A 26127-nucleotide genomic window follows, 5' to 3' on the forward strand; every position below is an offset into this window, starting at 1 on the left:
TTTTGCTTGGAATTGTCTCCAGCAATTTTACCTTTTCGCCTTAAATGACAAACGCAATCAAACTAATTTCAACAAGCATATCTACATATTATGTTTGCATATATCCTTTTCTTCTTCTGTCTTCCGGGCGTACACCAGCTACAGATAAGACATTTTCGCAAACATTTTTCTTGAATTTTTGCCAAAAACAGAACTTCTTAACTAAACGTATAATTATACATACACAACAATATACGTATATAAATCTATTGAAAAAACCTAACAAAAATAAAGAGAGAAAAAAGATGAATGAAGAATAACAAGTTCGTTAGAAAATTAATCAGTAAAACATACACAGGACAGATAAGCTTTACATAGTAACCCTTAGTAAACAATATATTTCTATACGGTATACGGTATATGGTATGTAAAAATAGATGGAAAAAACGGACGCTTTCGATAAGCAAATATCATGTGACCAACACAAAGATGGATGAAATTATTTGCCTTAGTTTGTCAAATGGTGAATATTTACGGAGCATTGTTCGTTTACTTACATTCATTCACGCTTCGTTACCACGCATGGTGGTGCTGTCTTGAACACAACCTTTTAAGTTTTCAAGGGAGAAGATACTTAATGAATTAATGCACAAATTGAGAAATACTAAATCTCCATGTGATACACAGACCTAATAAAGCTTTTAATTACTTGTTTTGAATTACACTGCAGACGAGCCCATTCGAGTTTTGGGATGTACGTCCTCATATTCCGTCTCTTAGTTTGGAAATCCCAACGATCTGAATTTCGTATATTGATTAAAGCACTACTTTTCAGTTGGAAAAAGCACCGTTCAAACAGAACTACGGCTTAACAAATGTTATTTTATTCTACTCCATCGAGTCAGATAGTAGAAAAGTGATGGTTTACTGATTTTAAAAATGCAAAACACCGATGATGTGGAACGCTCCGGTCGCCCGAGTGCGTCAGTTGTTCCAGAAAACTTGAAAACGTTCTCGAAGACCGAAAAGTGACGTTGCGTCAGATAGCTATTGTCCTAAAGATGTCTGAAAGTGTAAATATTTGTTCCTCTCTCCCTCTATTCGTTCGAATGAAAAAACTTTAGTCAGAGCGCTGGCTCGCGCTGCTTAGACGCAATAAAGAGGATTTTTTCATGCGACAAATGATAATACACGAACATCTAATCGAGATTTAGTCAAGTGAATTGCAAATAGCGAAAGCCGTCTAAAGCGACCAAAAACGCAAAAGTCACCTAGGAGCGTTACGGCGTTCGTATTTCGGGATACGCGTGGTATACTATTCATTGAGTATCTTGGGAAACGGCAAAGGAATATGTTCGAATGGCAAGGTTGGAAGAACACATGCCCATATGGAGAAGAAGAAATGCTCTTACCGCCGTCTCACAAGTCGACGGCAACGGTGGCAAAATTCTACGGAATGCACTTTGAGTAGCTTTCACATCCACCGTAATCCGCCCGCGACCATCATATGTTCACGGATTTCATAAATGCTTAGCGAAAATAGAGATGATCGCTGAACTTGAAGCGTTTCCTTTAGAAGGTCAAGACGAATCGTTCTATACGCAGGCGTAGCATTGTTGAAATGAATGCATAATCCTTGAGGGGGATTATTAGTATCAATGAATAAAGTCGAATGAGTGATAAATAAAGATAATGGAGACGACTACAAGAAGAGGGCCCAAGAGATTTACTTCACTCGCCACCTGCGCAAGCGCAGCTTGACTTTTTCTTTGACTTTTTCTTTTCCTAATGGAATTTCCATGCGAATACGATACTCGAACGATAATCTCTTTAAAACGTGAAATTCAATTGCTAAACGAGCAACATAGTACCACTGACCACTGATTCAACTTTCATCCAATTGTTTTGAGACTATTACTGCAGCTCCAATATAAGATTCTTTAATGAGCAATGTGAAATTGTTTGGATAATTAAAGAGCCCATCGGTCGGTTTATGAGTTTTTTTCAAGTAAGAATAAGTGAAAAACGTTCAGATTGATTGTATTTTTTTTAGTAATACATGAACTTTTCGAAAAGATCATACGATGCTCATTTGTAATTTTGGGTAGAAAATTCCATATTGTAGCAGTATCCCGCCGGCAAGTTCAACATCAAGCAAAAAACGAAAAAAATCATTGCCTTTTTTGTGCAAGCTACCACTGTTAGCTTTTATTTTTAAAAAATTTTCAAAATTTTTTTTTTATTTTAGAATTTTTGTGCCTTTTTTTATACACAAAAATCCAAATTTTAACAAATCTTTAAATTTTTTAATAATTAATTTTTTAATAAATAATAAAATAAAACATTGCCTTCCAAACATAATAATTAAATGAGAGAAAGAAAATTTCGTTTAGGGTTTGCTTTTCTTTCCACTCAAAACTAAGAATTACTTAGTCTAAATAGGTGAAAGAGAGCCAATAGCGACCAGAGAACGACCGCACATTTCTACAAAGAAAAGATGAGTGAGGAAACTATTCACTTAAATGAATCTTGAAACATTTCACTTAAATGAATCGTGAATATTCAATATTCTAAGCTTCTTCTTCCCTTTCGACATTATGGCAAATTCTTTAACTACAAATTATATGTTTATGGGATTAAGTGCACATATGCTCATCAAAACAAAAAAAATAATAAGCGTTTGAAAAAAGCCCCCATAGCCTTATTGCCAGGCCAAAGGTTTTTCTTTCGGTGCTTTGAAGCAATTAACATTTGGATCGAAAGTAATTTCATATATTTTCAATGTCCCTCCCTTTATTATTGCCTAATGAATTTAAGAAACTATTGAAGCTAGGAAAGCGTTAGCAAGCCGTTCAACATAGAAGCTGTATTGGCCGCTTTACCAATGCAAACAAATGAAACTCCATTAAGTGCTAATCGCAAATCATTCATTGCTCTCCTCTATCTCTGTTCTCACTTCTCCTGACCGTTCTGACCCGTATAGGGGACGACATCCCTTAAGTGTCTGGTGATATCAAAAAAAAGCAGGATTCATTTCGTAGTACATACAACCATAAGATATACATTATGTTAAAATTATAGGCAAAAATGAATATTTCCAATACGAAGTTCGAATGGAAAAAGTTAGATTTACAACCACATTGGTAATATCTATGAAAAATTCCGTCATTCTGCCTACAATTTTTTATTACTTTGCACAATCACTTATGAAATCCTACCAAATTCTGTCTTTTCTTTCTTTCTCTTTACTATCTCATCCTTCTGACTGTTACCACGTAACGCGATTAAAGGACGTCCGCCAACCGATTGGTCATATCAAAAAAAAAAAAAAAAATTGCAAAAAAATATATTGGTTTTCACCCATACATGATACAATACATAAATTACAAGATAGCAGAAGATATTAAGAAAATCGGCTTAAAGTGGTATATTCTGAAAAAAGATTTCTCTCGGTCCCTCGACCTCTCTTTCTTTCTTGCTTTCCGTCTCTCTTTCCTCATATTCATTAACATTAATACAGTTGGCAGACAACGTTAATCATTTTGACCAATTAAGAGATACCGATCGCGATCGTACAGCGCTTATGTACAGCATGGTGCTGTGCTATGCTTACTTGCACTCTTTGCTGCTTAGATATATACGTATCGAAAAGATATTGAGTTGTCAAATAAACTAAAATAGTCTCGTAAACATCGACAACCTATTATTAAACCACAAAAAAATACTTTAACAAAGGAAGTATGAAGGCAAAACTAAGTAGTGCTCCCACACAAGAAAAGCTATAATATATAAAAATAAATGAATAAGAAATAAACGCACTATAGTGGGTCACGGCCCATCATTAAATACCTTCCTCCATCACCCCACATCATATAACGACTTTTCAAATTAAGGCTATATACGAGAAATGGTCGAAAGAGTGATCCGAGCCGAACCACTTTCAATACCGTTCGTCCGTAATCCACAGCACTTAAAAATTTGCGGCCTGAAGTTGAACATAAAAAAAAAGGACAGATGGATAGACACGTTTAAATTGATTCAAAAAGTGACACTAAATCGACCGGTATAATAAGAAAGGTAGGTAGGCTTATCTCTGAGTGTTTCATAAATCGCCACCACAAGCATTGCAAAGAAGGGAAACTAAAACTAAAAACTTATATAGTTTGTTAGTAGAAAAAAATTCTCTCGAAAACATAAAAATTTTTCATTAAATTTATATAGAAGTTATTAGAAATTATTTTCTTTTTTAATTCCGTAACGTAAATTTAGTCCAAAAAATGTCTCGAAAATTTGTAACCTACTCTTAAGCGCAAATTATAAGGTGTTGGCTTTTCCTTCTGCATATGGATAACTGAAAATTTCTTTCCTCCTTATTCCCGCATTGGTTTTTTTCGTATATATACCAAGACCTGAAAATATATTTTCGAAATATTACATCTCGTCTTATGCACACAATGGGAATATGTACATATATAATATAAGGGAAAAGGTTCGTCGTCTGCACAATCGCACAATTATGGCAAAAAGTAGTAAGAAAATAATAATTTCTGCATTATGCACACACTTATGCGAGGCTACCTCTTCTGTCATATATACGTGTATATACGTACATATTTATGTTCATATATGAAAAAAAAAAAAAAAAAATTCTATTTATGCTAAAAAGTTATATGCATAAGCCACTCCCATTTTAAAAAGCTGGAAAATGCGCAATGCATTACCATAAAAAAGCAATAATAATAATAAAAGAATGTAATAAAAAAAACTAACACTATGAACAAAAGATTGCAACAAAAAGCAACACCAACAACAATAACAACTAATATGGTATATGTATGCTAATAATCGCACTAACAATATATGTAAAGGAAAGTATAATGAGAAGCAACCAAGATATGCAACTCGCTTGTACACACACAGACGAACACGCTCACAACGCCACACATACGCATTTCAGATATATATGGTAATTTTATAAAAGGATATAATAAGCAAACGAGCAGATATGCAAGAGAGGAAAAGAATGAGAAAGGTGGTGTATGTGTGCGGGAGAAAGACAAAGAGAGAGACAGAGAGAGAGAGAGAGAGAGAGAGAGACATAGAGAAAGAGCACAGAATATGCAGGGTACATATAGTCAATTTCTTGTTAGATTTCATATAGAAAAAGTCTTGTGGATTGCATTTGTAGAGAAAAATGTTCGCATTAGATTTGCCGGCGTTTACTGCAAAGGGGAAGAGAAAGAGTTTTTCATCTCATACATAGCCATAAAAATGGCTCATGACAACATTCCTTCTATTTTCTATATGCATTTCACTAAAGAGAGGAAACAGAGAGAGAGAGAGAGAGAGAGAGAGAGAGCGAATCGAGCAGACGACGACTATACGGCTTTTAGTTGATAGTCACATTACAATATAATTCCAAGAGGATATGTCAGGAACAATAAAACCAACTACACAACTACAACAACAATGTCAACTTTATGAGTTCTCTTAGGCACACACGCATGCACAAATACAGACAGCATAATAAAGACAATCAAAGTAGAGAAAAATGCAAAAATCCTTTTCTTCTTTTTTTCTTTCTTTTTCTCTCAAAAGTAAATGACTTTAAAGGAGAAAGAGAAGGAACTTAAAGAGCAACATTGTGTATTTGGTATAGAAGACGGCGAGGAGGTAGTTAAGTAAACACACGAAAATGCATACTAACACTATTGAACATAACGGTATGCATATGCAAGTCATAACAATAATACGTAGTAAATTGTAAGGACCTCAGTGAAACGGTGTAACTCTCTCAGGAAATTGACGATTTTTCTGCTTTTTTTGTACTTTTTCGTTTGGATACTTTTCCTTATAAAAAAAGAACAAAAACAATAGCAACAACAACAACAACGACAACGGCAATAGAAATTATGAAAACTTATTGCATGTGTGTGTGTGTGTCTGTGTATATATGTGTGTTTTGATATTAGAATTTAATATTATTACGGGTACGGGCGAGATGTTGACGGTTTAATAAGCATGATTCAGTTGCATTTGAAGTGCGTACACAGGAGCACATATAGTTTGCTGTAAATTTTGCATATACATAAACAAAATTTTATTCAAATTATATTTAAAAATAAAATATATGATAATTTAAAGATGTGTTGTCCATCATTGAAATTGATTAGAAAAATTTAATTATTAATTAAATTTGAATACATTTTATAAATGTGTGCGTTGTAATTTTCAAAAAAAAAAAAAAATAATAATAATAATAATAATAATAAATGATATAAAAAAAATAACGGAGTGTTAATAATAATATGTAAAAAATTCATTATTAAATATTAAAATAAAATTCAATCGATGAGCAACTATGATGGTTTTACAACAACAAAGACTTTGGAATAATCAAACAAATTCATCAAATAACTCAAAGGATAATACAAGTTTATTGGATAATTCAAGTCTTCCGTGTTTAACAAATTTAAAAACTGAAATTAACGATGACGAGGAAACCGAAGAAGATGACACGCAACTGCATGAACATGATGAACACGATGAACACCAAGTACCTGTTGGTCAACCATGTAGGTGTATAAATAGCTTAATATAATCAAATATAATATGCAATTAACGGAAGCAAAGAATGATGCAAGATATAGTAAACAAAACAAAAAGGGTAGGAATCATTTTCCAAGCACCCTTCTGGGGGTTCTTTACAATGACCTACGGGAATTGATACTTCATTGAAATTAGATTAACTTGAAAGAAAAAATTTTTTTTTTTTTAATTTCTTTTTCACAATCGTTTTGGAAAATTCGGTTATAATCTTTGAAAAAAATGTTCTTCAATTAAAAGTCGAGCAAAAGTTATACTAATAAGGAATCATAAGGTAATACTTCGCTTTATCTGCTTTCAAGAGTGTTATGTCATGACTTGCAATCGAAGAAACTGTTTTCTTCTGGCCCCTTTAATGTAACTTCATTTTGAATTCGACTCGATTCGATCAAATTTAATTTTAATTGGCGGTTGCGCTATCGACTAAATTTTGACGAGATCTTGTGTCCCTGACAACGTCACGATTTCAGTAGGGGACTATGCATGCAAACCATCCGATTCAAAATCTTGTAAATGCAAGGAAATTAAGAAATAAAACCATTGACAGAGAAATAATTCCGACAACAACGGACACACTCACACAATTTTTAATTTATATGCAAGATGTTTTATATTAAATGGGATTAGAATGGCATTAGCTTTTTATAATGCAAAAATATCACCCTTTTTGTTTGAAAATTTGCTCAATATTTCAATTTATTGATGTCCGAAAATACGGTTTACATTTGTGATTTTCTTTCTTATATGAAAAAATTACTTCTGGTAAACTAAAATATTGTTTACACTTATAATTTTAGGGGTTGTATAAAGCTCCTATGAAACAAACTAGGAAAAACGAGCGTCATTTAAGAAGAACTTAAATTGAATAGAAGTCACCATATTTCCCCCCAACGCTACTGTACTAATACTATGACTAACTATCTATTGTATTAACTTTCGGCTTTTGCTTGGAAATTTAGCAAGACGTTCTTTAAAATTTAACATGTTTTAAAAACGCCACCTACAAGTTTTCTGAAATATTCTGACGCGGAATTTTCAGCAGATGGGAGCTTTCTCTTCTCTTTTGACATGATTTGTCTGTGTGCTATGTCAATTAATTGGAAAAGATAAGAACATTTTAAGAGGAAAGTCCTGTCGTTAAAATATAAATAAAAATGTTTTATGAAATGTAAATCATATTATCGGACAAAGAAACGTCGCTTCCCGAACTTTGGTCACACATTTATGGATATGATCATAAGTTCGATAGGAAGGAAGGTGCGAACAGAAAATGAACAAAATGAAAATGAGTAATGACTAACGAACAAGTATACGGATAGTGCTTACGATGAGTATTCATAGATATTGAAATAGTGTAATTAATTTGATTCTACTTAAAGTCTGTACATTTTAATCTGCGCAAGATTATGTGTCTATTTTGGCTAATTCGACATGGCTCTGTTGTGCTATTTATCTCCTAACAGCTTTCCCTAAAATATTTTTTAAATCCTAATAAAATTTTTTTTTTATACCTTACATCGCTTGATATACAGCTTAATCGCACCGTAAATACATTCTGGCGCAAGGTTATATATTTGGCATATAGTGGCAGCGCACCGGCTATTAGTTGGCTTATACCGGGATAAAAACCCATCCCGGAACCGTCTCCGCATTATCTCAAGGCTGTTTGAACGGTGATCTTAACTATGTCATCCTACCTCACCCTTTCTTGCATAAAATTAGGGAGTTTCGAATGTCGCCTTCGTTTTTCTTTATATCGAAGTATGTCATGCGAAAAACTGGTGCATATCTTCCATCTCTCCTTGTTCATCAACATAAACGATAACGTGATTTCAACTTCCACACATGTGGAAAGTGTATTACTGAAATATGCCCAAGCCGGTAAGGCGCGTCGTTGTTAATTCTTCGGCTCAGGTCGCATACGTTATCCGCTCGTAAGCTGAAACGGCAGAACTAGTTTGAGAGATTTTCATAATCAGTCAAAGGTTGCTTCGGCGTGTTTTTCTCTCCACTCAATGTTGCGGGTGTAGGTCCACCTTCCTTTGGTGTCATTTTCCCATCTTTGTTGCCATTCCGTTATTCGGATAGCTATTTTAACTTTGTCGTCCTACCTTCCTACCTAACTACCTTCTTCCACCGTCCTTGTTGCCTCGTACAAGTATTTGTGGATGTATGTAACACATAGATAGGCTTGAGATAGACCCAGCTCTTACTGTATCAGTTGAATCAGCATCTCATGCTGAATCCATCTAAGCTTGTCTATCCGGGTATCCGTCCGTCCGTCTTATTTTTACCCTGCAAGTTTTGCGTAATTTTTATGCTCAGACGTGTTGTGGCTCAAGTACGAACAGACTCCGATATAACGCCTTATATGAAATACTGTAAAGTCGTAGGCAGATATACTCTACACTATTTTTAGTTGCTTTTATTTAAATGTCGAATCGAAAATAATTTTTTCCAATTTTACGAGGACGCATCAACTACTGTGTTCCTTTTCAGGAAATCTTCATTGTTTTTTATCCATTATTTGGCCATTTGCAAAATAATAAACAAAAAAAAAAAAAAAAACGAAACTTATTAAATTTATAGCTCCCACGGGATATCCTCAACACATAAGCCCAGTGTAATACCAGAGATAATATCTACCAAAGAACCTAAGGCATCTTATAAGATGTTTTATAGAGCAAACACATATTTTAACTATAAAATATATACATAAGAATGTTAAGTGCAATGTCCAGCATACTTGAATACACAGATTATCACCTAAAAAAGGTTAAAAGAAAACATATGAACAAAAGCCAGGATATCCTTTTTTTTTTTTTGTAATATTATCAAGGGATGTAAATTGCGTAAAGAAAGTGTACACTTGAAGCTTTTATTGTATGGTTTAAGAGGACTAAAAATAAAGGATATAGGTTTCTTTGTAAATAACTTTCCCATATATATATAGATAAACACAGTTAGAGTGGTGTTAAAGAGAAAAATCAAAATATTTCGAGTTTTTGAAATTTTGCTCAAAACCAAATTTTTCACTTTTACTATAACCGTAAAAAGTCATTTGACTAAATTCGGGTAATTAACCTTGTCAAAAAAAAAAAAAAAAAAAAAACGAAAAAAGGCCTATAATTACATTTAAAAAATCAGCATAGAAAAGAACTAATACCTGATTACACCTACAACTTAAGGATAATTACAACAAATTTGGCTTTTGTGGTCTACGTTCAGCTAAGCCTTGAAAAACACAAATGACTGAATGAGAAAAAATTACCTAAAAAAATAAATGCAAAATATTTACAAGACGTACTCAGAAGACGATTCAAACATATGTTGCCAACCGACAAATAAAAAGAAATAAAACAAAAAGAAAACAATTTTTGTGAGAAAATTTCATGGTTGTCCTTTTTTTTTTATCAAGAAAACGTTAAAAAAAATGCACACAAAAAAAGGAAAGGACATGCAAAACAGCATATGAACCAAAAAACATCTTTTATTGTTTGATTTTTCAAAAACGTATAGAAATACAGGTAACACAAGGATAAAATTATATTCAGCTTACAACGAATCTTTGGTCCTCATTGTCTCTCATTTAGTAGTAAAAAGAATTGAAATACAACCTGTCGGTAAAGTAAGAATTTGATATTGACTTGGAACGCTTTAATTAACAGAAGGATTTTTAGTTAAATATTATGAAAGCGCCATTTACTCTCCTTTACTCTCATTTGAGGTTAAGTTGTGATGACATGTCCCCGATTTCTTTCTTTTTTTCGATCAATTGCGAAATCACCTATTCCCTATGGTCCGGGTAAAAAAAAAAGAAATTCGAAACTATTTAAAAGCTTCGTAATACTACTTCCTCTTCAACACGCTAGAGAAGTGAATAAAATAGAAAAGTTAGAGGAAAGTCGAGCGACATGCACCGCTCTCGGCAGCTGAGCATACCTATTAGCAGCGCTTGATAAATTATTGGGAGAATGACATTTTATAGCATTCGAATGAGGACAACTCAGAAGTGAAGAGTTCCGAGACTGATAGATCTCTCATAAATGTATTGAAATAAGTGACCTCAAATTATTTCCTTAGAATTTGTTATGTTCTTCACCACTTGTAGTGCAAGAATATATTTAGTTTGTGCCGGTGATCGATTCAAAAGCACTGTATGTCCGCCAGTTCGTTTTACATTCTCATGTTCAAACGACAAGTCGCAATTTTTGAGATATTCTGATGAACATGTCTTGACCCAAAGACAAACGTTATTGAGAATGACTCTGCTCGGACTATTTCGGCCACCCCTCATGTAAAGAAAAAGTTTTTATATGAACAATTGTATGAAGCGAAGTGGAATAGGGTGTTTAATAGCGAGACATATATATATATATATATATATATATAAAGATTTTAAAATTTGTTAAACATGCAAAAAATCTGCCTTATGCTTAGCTAACGACAACATCTCTATGTTAGGCGCCACATTAGCATATTGAACTTGTAAATGGCTTTTATCTGTTATTCGAAAATTTCACGCTATGGATTGCGGATAGCCTGAAAAATAAGAAGTCCGGCTATCAAGTAGGCACTTCCGCGTAAAATTCCCCTTGCGCCGGATCCTATTTTAGTTAGCCTATATTAGCCTGTAGCCATAACCACATTCACAGCCGTGAATGCTCGATCGATAAACGCTACGGTGGCTCCCTTATCTCTCAATAGTAGGCATATAGATATAGAAAAGATGTGGGTAAATGGATTTGAACTAATCAAAAACATTTACACAACGGAAGAGTGTGTTACAGATAGACTAACTAAATCATCTTGCAATTTTCGATCGCCTTGGGGGATTATGCAATGTTTTCGTTATAGCAAGTCCAAAGCATTTGTTCCCGATCACATTGAATGAGGGAAATATTGGTCAACTTTCAATTCCCGAACTCCAGCTGTAATCTAACGAATGAATTGCTTGCTTGTAAAGTAAAGACTCCGTGACATTTCTTTCTTTACACTACAAACGGAGTAATAAATTGAATATACTACCTTAGTTTGGCACTTTTTTTAAAAAAATTGGTACAAATAAGCAAACAAATGTTTATCTCTTTTAAAAAAAAAAAACAAAAAAAACAAAACGAGAAAAGAAAATTTGAATATCATGTTGCGCTTGATAAAAGCAGAAAAAGAAAGAAAAACGAAATTATGGAAAATCGATAAAGAAAGCAAATTTAAATAATGATCACATGCCCAGCTGGATATGTATATGCTACCCTGGAGACACCTTCCAGACACCTTCTGCTGATCGAAATTTTCTTTCTTTTTATCATTGTGCTGAGAGCGAACAAGCAAATAAAACTAGATTTACATGGTTATCAAGTAAAATTCGAAATGTTTTGTGAAAGCCGATGAGTTGTCTGCGCAAAAAGAAAATGCATAAACAGATAATAATGATGGCGATGCCTTCACTCTGGGGGTCATGTGTTATTTTATTTATTTATTTACGTAGTAAATTTGCCATTTTAGTATTCTTTTGTCGTGTTACAATTTTTCCTCAAAGAAAAAAGAAAAGTATAAAAAATTTATAAGATATTCTAGACAATTGCAAGATTTGAATGCAGACTCCTTTATCTCACATCACATGATATGATCTCCACAAGTGCCAAGAGGAAAACTGGAAAATTACTTTTAAGGCAATTGTCTTCGGCGAGACGTTTAACTGGCTGGGCTTAATGAATGCACATTTCTTTCATTGTGTAGTAATCTTTACCTTAGATCTCGATGAGAATTTTAACATATGAGAAAATTTTCTATGCAATACTTTGCATACAGACGTTCGAAGGTGAAACTTCTTCAAGTTCAAAGGCGACCAAAGGGAAATTCTGAGACTTATCAGCCTTTCCTTCCCGGTTGGTGGTGAAGATCTAAAAGTTGGTTACAAAAAAGTCAAAATCGGGCCCACGTACGCATACCTGGCAGTTGAGTGTGAAAAAGCAAAAACCAAGCAACACTTGAAGGCCGAATAAAACGAGATAGCTTGACCAAGCCGATTATCAAGTAACTTAAATCATTTCATTTAATACAATTCTTTGCCGGTTTGTCATAAATACAAAATATTATACTTTGGTGCCATATAAAGATTTTACTATTCATGATGGGTAGTACGAAGTATTTACAAATAGGATCCAAGAGTCCAATAGCAAATTTCTATGTCATTGAAAGGTCATTTGAAAGGTTTACAAAATACTTTCTTAACTAAAGTTTACCAAAACATACTAAAAACCTACCTCCCGCCAAGTTTCGTGTACTGGCGAAGGTCAAATTTTTCATTTGTATTTTGTGTTTCATGGATTTTAATATTAAAAATTTGAAATGTTCTTACACAGAGACTTATTTCCCCTGGTATCTCCTTTATACTCTAAAATGTTCCGCATAGGCTAAGAAAGTCATATTCGGTTCAAAACCACGATGTTTATCTTAAAGACAACTAACTAAAAAGAAGAATAAACGAAAACAATGATAAGTCGTTGCTTTACGACGTTATGCTCGATAACGGTATGGTCGATTTTTTTCAAAATATATGTAGAAATGCTTATCCAGAGGACATATCAAAAAATTTTACTGCATATTTTGAAATTTAGAAGTAATGAAAGATATTCTGAACAGGCCAGAGCTGCGACTCATTGCCCCTATCTTGAATACCAAATTGACCGTAAAAGTATTCATTCTTTTGCCAAAGGTAAGGACCGATATTTGAATTTTTCCAATTGGGAGGATATTTAGCATAAACATTCAGGCAGACGGACGGACAGAACGATTCAGAAATTGATACTGATAATCATTTGATACTGGTATATATCCAATTATATATCTAACACAATTCTTGCCTTAATTTGTATGTTTTATAGCGTCTCTGCAGATTCCTTCTGATTGCCCCCAGCTCTTTGATGAAATGACTATAACTCCCAACTTACGATAATAGTAACAAAAATTGATACACAAGACTTAATAGATGGCCAGTCAGGCGGATAGCCAGAAAGACGGGCATGCAGGTTAAAATCGTTCCACGAAACGGTTATGAGTCAATCGATATAATAAAACGCGACTCCACTCTGTTATCCTGAAGAAAAAGTTCTCAATTACCAACATACAAGAATCTTGTAAATATTCTTAAGCAACACAACAAAATCGAATTCTATATAAAATTTAATAAGGTCTCGAATTTACATTAATGGACCACGCTTTCGTAAGCAAATTCCAAGCATACAGATCAAATATTGAGAGGATTAAATTTGACATAATATCGACTGTGACCTTAAGGTTATGAATATCTTACGAACTTGTACATAGTTATGTCGGGATGTGAAAAGCAAACTTACTGTGTTTTTGTACAGTGTTTGGCGTTAATTCTTAATTTTTTCCGCAACTGTTGCGAGTTTTGCTTCTTCATCAAAATTCATGTTTCCAGCAGCCTAACAAAGAACTGCTAAGGCAATAAATTTTCTCTTGCTCCCCCTTCTTAGTTGCCTTAGCTTTTTGCTTTCACAAATTGCAGTATTCCGCTTGATTGATAGTTTCCAAAAGCCAAAGATCAATCAGTAATTTTTTTCAACTTCCCTTAGGATCGTGATATTCCTGTAAAAAGTCTTTCTCCTGCTGTTGCCATTTCAATGAGTGCTGCAATTATTCGTTGGAATTATCAAAAGCCTTGAGAATTTGCGAAAAAGCAACGCTTTTACACGAAATCTGTGCTATATCAGGCAGAATGGATCCAAATTCTTGATTATTAACAAAACTTTTTCGATATTTTCTTCAACTTTTTTCAATCAAAATAAATAAAAATAGTTACGTTTTGTTTCTTTGAAATCAAAAATATATCATATATATATATATTTGTATATCAAAAATCAATGAATGTTTTTGCTGAGGGAATATGTTTATCTGTACAGTGGCTCAGAGCATCTCTCCACTTCTCCATTAACGCCTACTTTTATGCCACGCAGATAGATATTTTTACTCGTGTTATTTGGAAAAAATTTTATATTTTTGAAGACCTTTGCGATATAAGGTAAATCAATAAAAGAATAGCCAAAGCCTTGCTAAAAGCTGACAAATGGACTTTTCCTTATACATAATAAGAAAGTTACCACTGTCGTGTCTCCATTATCCATATCCGCAAAGATAACCGATGCGTAGCTCGTTGGTTTCGTGTTGTTGGATTAAAGCAGACGTAAACGCTTTGCGTGAGCGAGTGGCAGGAGGGCTTAAACCGAAGATGCGCGGTAGCGCATGATTAGTCTCCGAGTGCCAGACAGAGACAGGTATATAAATTTAGAAGATGGTGAGGGGTGAGGGTGAGCAAGCGAGAGCCATCTACAAACTTTGCATCTCTCTGGGTCAGGCACTAGGCAAGTTCTTGGCCCAGCAACAGTCATTACTAAAAGCCTAATGTGGCCACACTGGACCATTCCCGTTGTCAGGCCAAAGTTGGAAGAAAGCTCCGTAGCCACCTGACACTCATGTTACTAGAATTAAGAAGTGAAGAAAATCACAAAAGAAGCAATAATGAAAGCCGCTGTAAAGACTTTAAAGGTCCTAAATCCGCATGAGTAGCCGGGTAGGTAAGAATCGCGACTAACGCGAGTAACGCTCGCGGGTTCAATCGCAGTGCGGTAGAGTTCACTTTGGCCAGTGAGCTACAGTGAGCTCTCAATGCACTATTCTGCGGCCAGTACTTTCTTATTTCTTTCTAACTTTCCCTTTCCACACTTCTTTCTGCCCGTCACTGCATTGCACGAATAACGGGCATCCCTTAAGTGTTTGGTCATACAAAAAAACGAAAAAAAATGTGAATGTAAGTCTAGTCAGCCACCGAACACGACCAATTCACCTAAAAAAAATCTTAAAATTTTAGTCGAAATCATCATTTTGCTAACAAACTGTTATCAATCAGCTAAGAAATCATAACTAAATCGTAACATTTGACTTAAAAGAACACTAGAGCCTTCTAAACGTGAATGACAAACATGACATTAAAGGACTCTATATACTATGCCATAACTTAAACGACTTAAATATTTCTCTTTCCCTTAGTTTTTGATCGCTTTAACAAACAAATTTTGCTATAGTTCCAATAGTTTCCAACAGTTTTTGTAAAACGTGTCTTTCCTAAAATTTTGCATTTTCTCTTAGAATCTCATATCGTTTTTTTTACAGATCTTAGACATATGTCAAAATCGCCCACACCACTACGAACCTTGTCAGGTGAGTATACAAATGCATAATTTAACAATTTTTTTCAATAGCCATACTATAGATGCTTTAAGAAGGATTTTTGAAAGTAATTAAAAATTGAGAGGAGAACAAAATGCAGAAAAAACATGTACGTGTAACAAATGCTAAATATTGCTTAGCACGTGACTACCAACGATTTTGGTGACGTTATTAAATAAATAACTACCCTTTAGACTAAATTGAGCAAAGACACATAGATGACAGAGGGAAATTATTTACACATGACAAGCTGATATATAGATAAAACTATTTTGTTGTTGCCTTGTTAAAGCATTTTCAAGCAAGGGGATTGATTTGCCTTTATGGATCGTTATAAGGATTTATAGCGATTTCTTTTAAGTCAAAGGTAACGAGGACAAGACGTAACGAGAAAGTATCTCCACGTGCCTAAAGTGCAAGTCTCGCGTGCTACATATCGGCTGAACAAATCGGGTGAACAACAATTGGCTGACGTCTTATTAAAGGATTATTTTCGTTGATTTTAGAAACGTAATAACAATTTCTTCGACAAATTAAATTATGTGTACCTGGTGAGATGTACAGATAGCAAAGACAGTTAAAATTAGGATATGTTTTTCGGCTAATGAAATAAATGAGACACGAAACATGCATTTATTGCAATTCTTAAAGAAAGGCCGAGTTTTAAAGAAATATCAGTTACGCTACTTATTCTTAACATATCGGGCTAAAAAGTTTTTGGAAAAACTTTAAAAATTCAATTAACTACCTTAGGAAGTAAAGCAACGGTGCCAAAGACTATCATCGCTAAACTAAAGAATATTAAGTCAAAATTAAGAACCGAAGGATTTAATATAAGAGCTTCACGCGACGTCGTGCATGAATTCCATTCAAAATTCATTGATTCAATAGATGTTTTCGCGAAAGAATTTTCCACATTTAACACATCGACCATATGTTAATAAGATAATAGGCCGATCAATAAGTTCCGGGATTAGGTATATTTTAAAATATTTTTTGCCCAAAGTGCGGTACGGAGTAACTTGTCAAATCCTCAAAGCAACCTTCTGTCTCCCCAATAGCTGCATCCTTGGTCTAAAACTTCCTTGTGAAGCATCATTTTGAAATTTGCAAACTGATGATAGCCACTGAGAGATTTTGAGAATACTCCGCAATGGAGCCGCAATTCAAAATTGAATTCACGCGATTTTGCCATTATAGACTTCGATTTCGAGGCTTACTTTTGGCAATTTCCTTCTTCCAGCGAACTAAAAGCGTTGTATAACATTCTCTATTCATCGTTCTTCCTTTGTCATGATAGTCAAGCGCGCAGAACACCATACGTACCACAAAATGCGGAGAACACAACATTAGCACAACAACACTTTAACTGTTGTGCAAGACTTTCAAAGGACTATCGATTCGATTAAAGCGTGTTATGGTTGGCCCATGTTTTGTCCCATTTCGCTCATATATCGCTTTGTAAAATTCGTATTGTTACACTGAAACAGCACCAACTAACGCTCCGAATCACTAACAAGTTAATTTTTTGTTTTGCAGTGGGTAAAGTCGGTATCCATTACATCATTGGCTTCCCTAGGCTCATAATGCGTTGGGTATCTTTTCATTTATCAAGAATTATTTTCGGGATTTTTTGATGTTTTCTAGTGTAATAATTTCTTCTCGGTGTCCACTTCCTTCAGCATCATCAGCGTTCGTACGACTTGGTTTAAAATCAGCGAACCATTGATAAATTATTCTTCTCAACGGGAGTTTATACCGAGCTTCGACGTTATTTTTGCCCATCAAAAATCAACGTTTAATCAATACGTGAAATTCGTGTTTTCCCATTACAAGAGATAGTGTACTCTCTGTACCTCGCAAATAAGTGATTAAAAAGACGCGAGATTTTGGCAGACGTCGTTTGGGAGTTGGCTCGTTTAAAATATAATATGGATAGTTTGATGAAATTGAGCTGAAATTAATTTATTAGTCCCGGGACTTATTGATCAGTGTGTGAAGTATCGAACTTTTTTGCAACTCATTGTTCGAAATACAAATGTTGACTGCAATTTAAGTTTAACAGATTGCTAATAAATAAGAGTAAGAGCACGAACAAGTGCACAATTAAATGCAAGAAGTAAGAAAATTATATTCCGTCGTAACCGAATATTTTATACCCACCACCGTAATCCTAGGAAAGAGGAACAGAACTACATTTTTATACTCTATAATATTGGATAGGTTGACTTTTTCTATTTTTAGAATAAAAGTGGAAATTTGTATAGTGTATGTGTTGTACATCAAAAGGAATATGCAAAAAACACGGAAAACAAAGGTGTTGCCAGTTTTTGTTACATAGATGTGTGGGAGTTGTGCGCATGCTTAACTGCTGATCAAAGCACAAACATTATTGAGTTGAGATATTTTGTTTATGACGATGTTACATACGAAGTTTGAGTGAATTTTTTATACACATCACCCAGAAGAAAACTTCAGAGATCCTATTAAGTGTACGTATTCTCTGTCCGATCGTCTGTCTATTATGAACATTTTCCTGGTCGCTAAAATGCAGCTAACGGCTTCAAATTTGCCAACAACAATGGAAGGTGTTGCACGCAGGTTGACATTGAAACTGGGACAAATTGATCAAAGCAAACATCCACACTAAAGGCTAAACTGAGCACAGCTCTGTCTCTCTAAGCGAAAATTTGTGGCTTTTTGTTTATTACACTTAAATTATGAAAGATAGAAGTTTGAAATTTTCTACATTTACTTTATGAAGGATCCTATCACTCATGCACAAAAACGGGAAACATCGGCCATGCCCACATAAAGTTATAAATAAGCAAACTTTAACCTTTTCTTTTTCATTTTTTTTACATTTTCTGCTTATTACGCAAGGCAGACTGTTGAAGATTTTTCCATACATTCTTCACATGAAGCTATATTATCTGTGTAAAAATGTGTTAATTCGAAATTAAATGCAGCGGATGTCATGACGTGGTGAGTTCATTTTTTCTCTACAATCCCTTCTATACAGGTATCAAATAACAGGACTAGGAGAGTAGATATAAATAGGATTACGGTCATGGGAACAAAAGATTCGGTCGCGGTTCAATATAATCTTCTTATTGAAATCCATTAAAAATCTTGCACTGGCGAAGAAAGTCGACGTGCTCTTTCAAGCTAGGTTTTAACTCGCCCCCTACTTCCATGTAAAAGTTTATATACAATCGGAAGAAATTTACCAAAAAAAATTTTTCCTTATACCTACATATGGATTGGAAAAATTTAATTCGAAACCAGATGATAGCTATCATATGTTTTATATGCATTTGTTTGTGTAAAATGTTCACCGTATAAGAGTAAAGGTCTCACGTTCTAATTATTAGCAGATGATAAGTTGCTTATAGAAATTTGCAACAATACGAAATGTAAATGATAAACAAACAGAAACTGCAACTATAAACACCCCTACGGCATGACGCATATGCAAAAATAATTGGTTGACCCTTGATTATTGAAATTTGTTACGAGACTCTGTGACCCCGACTGGCGAAAACATACCTATTGCATATTAATTTTATCCATGCACATTATAAACTTTTAAAACAATTTGTCACAGATAACAAAAATAAATGTAGATTTTTATTTTTATCTTTTCTATAGAAATTTGTCATAAATTATACCTAAAACGGACACCATCTTCTGAAGCGTTCTGTAGTAGTAAAAACAGTAAACAGCCACCCTCTTTATGTGCGCAATTCAGTGTCTATTGTTAGAAAATTTAAATACTACACCTTGTTATGGGGTGTTTATCCTAACAACAACACCAACTCAACTAAGGATAACAATTTAAATATCGCTCTCACTTGAAAATTTGAAAAATGATAATTCAACCCCTAAGTTATTATGAAGAATTTAAATTTATCTTCCAATTTACAATCAAAAAAAAAAAAAAAAAAAAAAAAACATGGAAAAGGTTATGTAAATTTTACGCCATTTAACTCTAGGTTAACTTGTTGTTGTGCTTATTAACACTACTTCCCTTTGAAAATATTATGACAAATACAAATGACACACAATTAAATTCAAATGATAACACCACTCCACACTATAATAGGCGAGCAGCATATGTGGCGCAATCTTAAAAAAACACACATCTTTTTTAACCCCTTACGGTTTTCTCGATTAGCTATGCAAAATTATTCAAATGCAACAGGCCGCCTATTTATTCTTCCATTACATAGTTAGGGTTAAACAAGGCTTTCGTTCTTCATATACGTTTATATTAGGTGTGAAAAAAGGGCGCTATGCTGCTTTTTGTCAAGTTATGCAAAATTAACCCTATCAGCACTTTTAATTTGTATATTCAAAAGTCAGCAAATAAATTAATTAATAGCTTGTTTTTTCAAAGGCTCATAAAGTGTTGTTTGACTTTCGCGGTGTTGTATTCAAATTATAGGTTTATCAAAAACGATCATTGTTAAAAAAAAAAAAAAGGAAAAAAAGCAAAGGGTTTCCTTATTCTATTTCCCTATTTACTTATTTCTCTCTCGCTTTCTCGCTCTCTCTCACACTTACGCTTTATCGTTGCAGTTTTCATTTCATTTGGGTGCTCTCGACTTAATCATTATTCAATAGTTCATTTTTTATAAATGCTTAGCAATTGAAAAGGGGTTTAGATTGTTCTTTTAATGCAGAAGGAGTTCGTAAAAAATATTTTTTCCTAATGTCGCTTCTTCCTTTTAATAATAAGCGGGAATTGTATTGAAGTTTCAAAAAAGTCTAATTAGCTTAACTGCTCTGTATTATCAATATAGCTGAATACATTTTTTTCTTTTATAAATTTGAATAAATTCACCTTTCTCCCCGTTCTTTCCTTTTTTCTGAGTCCTTTTTCATTAGTTTAGCCTAATTGCTTTCACTTCATCTTGCAGACATATTAAAGGATAACAGTGCTTGTACTACTATGCTCAACTTCATTTTCTGGCATTAATTATAAGATAAGCTATTAGAAGAGGGATGAGAAGAATCAATCCGTAAGAATTTCTTTACTTATGATCTCAGACTTGTTTCAGTCGCAATAAGTAACAAATTTTACTGATCATATATATAGGAATTCAATAGCAAATGACGTGAAAGTGGACGGCAATAAAGTAAACTAGACGGACGACCGGACAGATGAGCAGTTATAACAAAAGATTGCTCTATCTCAAGTCCTTCCATCCGCACAAACTTAATACACCACAAGAAAAAAAGTTTGCTTTTGTCGACTGGTTTGAGACAAGTGTGCTAGTGAAGGACGTACATCGCACTAAAATATCATCGTGTAATCATTCCAATGTTATATTTGGCGAACCTTCCGACCTCGTCCTTATGGTCAAATCGCTCGTTATGAAATCAACTTCGAATAGATTCAGTATATGATGATGAAGCAATTGTTGTAAACCAGTTTCAAGTTGATGATTATAGAAACGTGTATGAAGCAAAGTTAGGTTTACCTTAAATAAGGCTTTAGCCAAGGATGCGATTCGAACTTAGTCGACACTTTTCGCGAAATAAGCTTTACGATGCCTCGATGAAATTGAAATGAATCTTGCCTTTACGCGGTAGGTTCTGTGGAGCAAACCAAATGTGGACCTGCCTCCACAATAGCTACAAACAAAAATTAATAATATTTCAATAAAAAATAAGCTACAAGGCGTAGACGCCTCACTAAACCCCATCGAGCTCAGTACTACTAATGATTCTTCGACGGATTCTGCTGCCGTGAATGAGTGCAGTCCCATTACAAAAACGCTTTTGACTGTGTCACTGTGCGATTGCACTGGGTTTTGCTGATTCCCTTACCCAGAGGCATTTTAAGGATTCGTAACTTTTTGGGCGGACGAGCGGAAGCCTGGTTTGACCGAACACATGTCAAACGAAGTCGGAAATTTCTGAGAAAAGCATTACGACGCGACTAAACGCCAGTTAACAGCATTATATCGGATAATTAAACGCTTGTGAGTTGTTCCAAGGAGAAGGAGGACTTGAGGTAGACCCACCTTTAGTTTCATCAGCGCATTCAAAATCATTTTGTAAAGTTATTTAGGCACTGCTATCCGTTGTGACCGTTTTTTTCGTTTGCTGCATCCAAGATTTTTTCAAGAAATTTGATGCATTAAACTGGTTTGTCCAAAGGACGAACTCTATTGAAAATGGATCCAATCGAGCCATTTCTGGAATCACTAAGGCGCTGTTTTGACGATTAGTGAAACCATTTTTGAACGTTTTCTCATGTACAGACTTCTACCAAATGCGACAGAGGAACGTGAGAGGGGGAACGCTCTGGCCAGGCTACACCAACCATTTAATGCTCTACATCACTTTGTCCAATAAAATTCTTCGTCATAATATGCCACATATGGTACCTTCTTGCTAGATAAAAGCATATTTTTCATGACAATCCTTGTATGGGCACCAGTCCACATAATAGATGTATGCAGTACAAATTTACCACTTTTGCTACTGCTTCAACCAGGGATATGCGTTAATTAGAAAAATATCTTTATCTTTATATAGAAGATAGCTGCTGCTGAATGCCTGCCCTTCGAATCCATTTTGTTTTTTTTTTTGTAGTAACTCTCCTTGTCAAGGTAGCCGTTTTCATCGAAATGTCGATATGACGCACGTCATTTAAAAACATATATAGACAAACGGGCAGAAGATTACATAAGTATGAATAAACTTAATCTACTTTTGCATCATAAGTCGTGTAGGTTGCAATGATTGGGATGCGTCGATTGCTATAAACATTCGATTGGATCTTTCGCAGAACTTTCTGAATGATATCAAATATCTCGCTGGCAATCAAATATTTCCCTCGTTTAATATTCTTTACATCTTTTTTTCAATAACAGCCACTGTTAATTTATTAACAAATAAATCAGGTTCAATTGGTAAGAAAATTACCAATAATTAGAAATTTGTAAAAGAGGCGTATAAAGAAAATATTTATCAATTTTTTGTTCCATGCGAGCATGGGATAAATAAAAGAAAAAAATGAAATTTCCCTCCACCATTATGCCGGAAAAAAGCGTTTATGAAAATCGTTACGTTAATACTGTGTGCATTAATGTCTACTGTTAATGAGCTTTAACTGCTCATTTTCATGAGATATCTGCCCTTCCGTCAAGTGAAATGCTATGCGAAAAATTTTATTTCTATGCAAAGATTTTTAGAGTAGAAGCAAGCTGCGCCCGATTGATGATAAATAGGGCAATGGATGTTCCGTTTAATATACTTTCATATTTAGAGGATTCTAATCGACTTTTTACACCCTGCAACACTTGTGCTGCAAGAGTACAATTAATTTTATGGGATGGTATAAAGAAGGGCTTGAAATAAACTCATTGATCAATTCAGAAATCGATTCTAAGATTGTCTGTCCGTCCTGTTTTCTTGTGTTCAAGCCGCAATTTTGAAATCTGCTACTGATGTGTTTTGTCCCAAGGAAGAAAGCTATTAAAAACGGTTTTCATAAGACCGCTTCCCCTACAGCGCTGCATTTTGAAAAGTCATTATATAAATAACTGCAAAGTGATGTAAGACATTTAATGGTGTGCCTTGGCCCACTATAGTACTATAGTTAGTTGTTCAATTTTAGTTTACAATCGATCTCGATGTCGATATTAGTTCAAACAATACTTGCTATTTAAGTAAATTTTACCAGACGATCGTAAGCACATTTCAAACCTAGGAATATTCACTTAATTATTAAGGTAAAATCATTTATAACATTTTATATTCTACAGGTCATAAATAGCATGATAGTACAAGACGGCCCGAAGCTCAATCTTTCCAAATTTTATTTCTTGAGCTTTGTATACTGTTTTCGGAGTAAGAATCAAGAAAAACGAAAGCAATCGTAGATTTTAGTAAAATTTAGTTACACTTTTATATTAAACAAATCATGGGTTGCAATTTATGCTTTCAATTGTTATTAGACTGCGCTATGATTAAAAACCTACCCTTGAATTTTCATATGAAAATGCAACCCTTGCATTAATAAATGAACAAACTACATAAATGTTACATTGTGTTTGTGTTGCAAGAACAAAAAAAAAAAATACATATTTTCTTTTTCTCTTAGTTTGTAAACATGAATGTTAGTTATCGATGAAATTTGTCTAAAATCTGAATAAAAGGGTGATTTGCAATATGCGGTTTGGATTGGCTTGACTGTTAAAATGCACCCTTTTTCATTTCCACTGTAAGGAGGGGGTAAAATTTCGAATGCATGTTTCATATTAACAAACGTACGCGAAATAATTTTTCAGGTTTGAAGAAATCAAAACTTAAAAAACTATACCAAACCTGAAGGGATGTTGTTACGATGAAAACAACAACAACAACAATAGCAGCAACGAATATAATCAACATGAATGATTAAGATTGAGAATCGGGTACAGGTTGCATAACTTTCCGTGTAAAGTCAGAAATTACTACAAGAAGTCAAGCCAAGCTATAAACAAAGAAAACGAGAGCAAAGAGTTCCAATTTGTTTATTTTGTATGTCACAGCACAAGCTCAGATTTCATAAACTAACAATCATTTTTAAGCAATATATAAATCGAATATTGATTGAGACTCAAATACATATCCATACGATTCTATACACCATTCTCTCTACGTCTCTCTAGTGAAAGTGCAGTTTCACTAACAAAACATTTCCGTTGACCAGGTGATGTTCTTTCATTTAATTCTGTTTTATATCAGCAGCTGTTTGGTTTTTCTTTTTTTTTTTTTTACTTTTTTCTTTTATTAAACACTTTATAGACAAAATATTTACCAGGTTGCTTCGAAAAGGATTCTCCGAATTTTGAATATATTCATTGGCTTAAACTATCATTAAACGTTAAAGAAATTTAAATACTTTTTTCAACTCCGTTCAGCAAAAGATTTGAGTTATAATGGTTTGGATATATCGTTTGCAACAAGCTTATATATAATTGATTAAAATGTTTCATTATCCGTTCATTGGTGACCCCGTTATAAAAATTCGCATTGTAAAAAGTGAGATTGAAAGATGAAGCTTCTTCTATATGCTTAAGACGACGCCCAAAAATTGACAATCGATTTATTTTAAAATTAGTTAATCGATAGGCAAAGGATAATTGAGTGATGATACAATGAACGCCCGATGAATACATTACGATGCAAATACAAGTTTTCAACGAATTACTATCAACCAGTTAACTGTGTATGACGAGATCATGTCATGCTCTGTCTATTCTTTCTTGCCCGATTTTCTTATAAAATTTGTCATGATAATGTATTTTAGAAAATATTTTGTCATTATTTCATTTTACACACACTCCATGTTCGACGAGAATACGACTGTTGGGTTAATACATTAACGGCATGTAAAATTGCATCAAAACACACCAGTAAATAAAATACCCAATAGTTTAAATTTACAATTATTCAAATGAAAATTTTCCAAAATAATTATTCGAATTGCTGGAAAAACCAGCCCGATCCGAATCCAAAACACGTGTACCAAATTTTGCCAAGCTATCTTCAAAATCACGGCTTTAATAGAGGCAAACAAGCAGGACAGACGGACGTGCAATCTTAGATCGAATGATTGCTTTAGCATTTACGTCCATCAATTTGTTAATTAACTGATAGTTAAACAGAATTTCTAATCACTTGGAGTTGACATGAGACGCCCCAGCCGGATGAATCCCTTGGGACCAAGCTTTTCTATATACATGTATATACAATTGATAGCTGGTTGATGAACATATGTAAGAAGGTGAAGTCACAGTGCAGGTTAAGCATTACTTGAATATATATATTTTGCATGAAGAGCCATAGAAAATTGTGGTGCAAAATGATTTATGCATACATATGTATAGGTGTATATATATATACGTGTGTTTATGTATGCATACATTTGACTTACTTACCGATTCGTATATATTACATAACACGTATATGTATACATGTACGTACGTATATGTATTTATAAATTTATTTACATATTTACTCGAACTGCCTTAAGATGAATACAGTTCCTGTCCTGTTCTTTTCCTTCAAAATTTTTCCTGATGATTTTTCCTATCAATTTTTATAGATGATTAAATATTTCATAGAAAATCGAAAGAGAAATTAGCTTTTCTCCTCAAACCATAAACGAAAATGTATTCACATCGACCATAAAGGAATGTATTATCTTTCTAAAGACCAAAATGACTGGTAAACTCGTTATCGTGTTTTTTTTTTTTTTGTTCTTTTTCTTTATTTTTTTTTTTTTTT

At 33.9% G+C, this 26127-nt stretch overlaps 1 protein-coding gene across 2 annotated transcripts in view; it reads left to right on the forward strand.

Moving 5' to 3' along the window:
* The first annotated feature begins 6291 nt into the window (after positions 1–6291).
* Positions 6292–26127, forward strand: part of LOC119633674 (POU domain protein 2) — a 21979-nt gene continuing 2143 nt past the window's right edge. Inside the window, exon 1 of one of the 2 annotated variants that reach the window (XM_038027345.1) lies at positions 6292–6554. In XM_038027345.1, coding sequence (XP_037883273.1) covers positions 6341–6554 — 214 coding nt within the window. In that variant the 5' untranslated portion in view covers positions 6292–6340. Of the gene's footprint in view, positions 6555–15792; positions 15829–26127 lie in introns of those variants that run through there. The other variant, XM_038027346.1, reaches the window with a different exon arrangement.

The sequence above is a fragment of the Glossina fuscipes genome, unplaced genomic scaffold, assembly GCF_014805625.2.
Source record: "Glossina fuscipes isolate IAEA_lab_2018 unplaced genomic scaffold, Yale_Gfus_2 2, whole genome shotgun sequence".
NCBI classification, from domain to species: domain Eukaryota; kingdom Metazoa; phylum Arthropoda; class Insecta; order Diptera; family Glossinidae; genus Glossina; species Glossina fuscipes.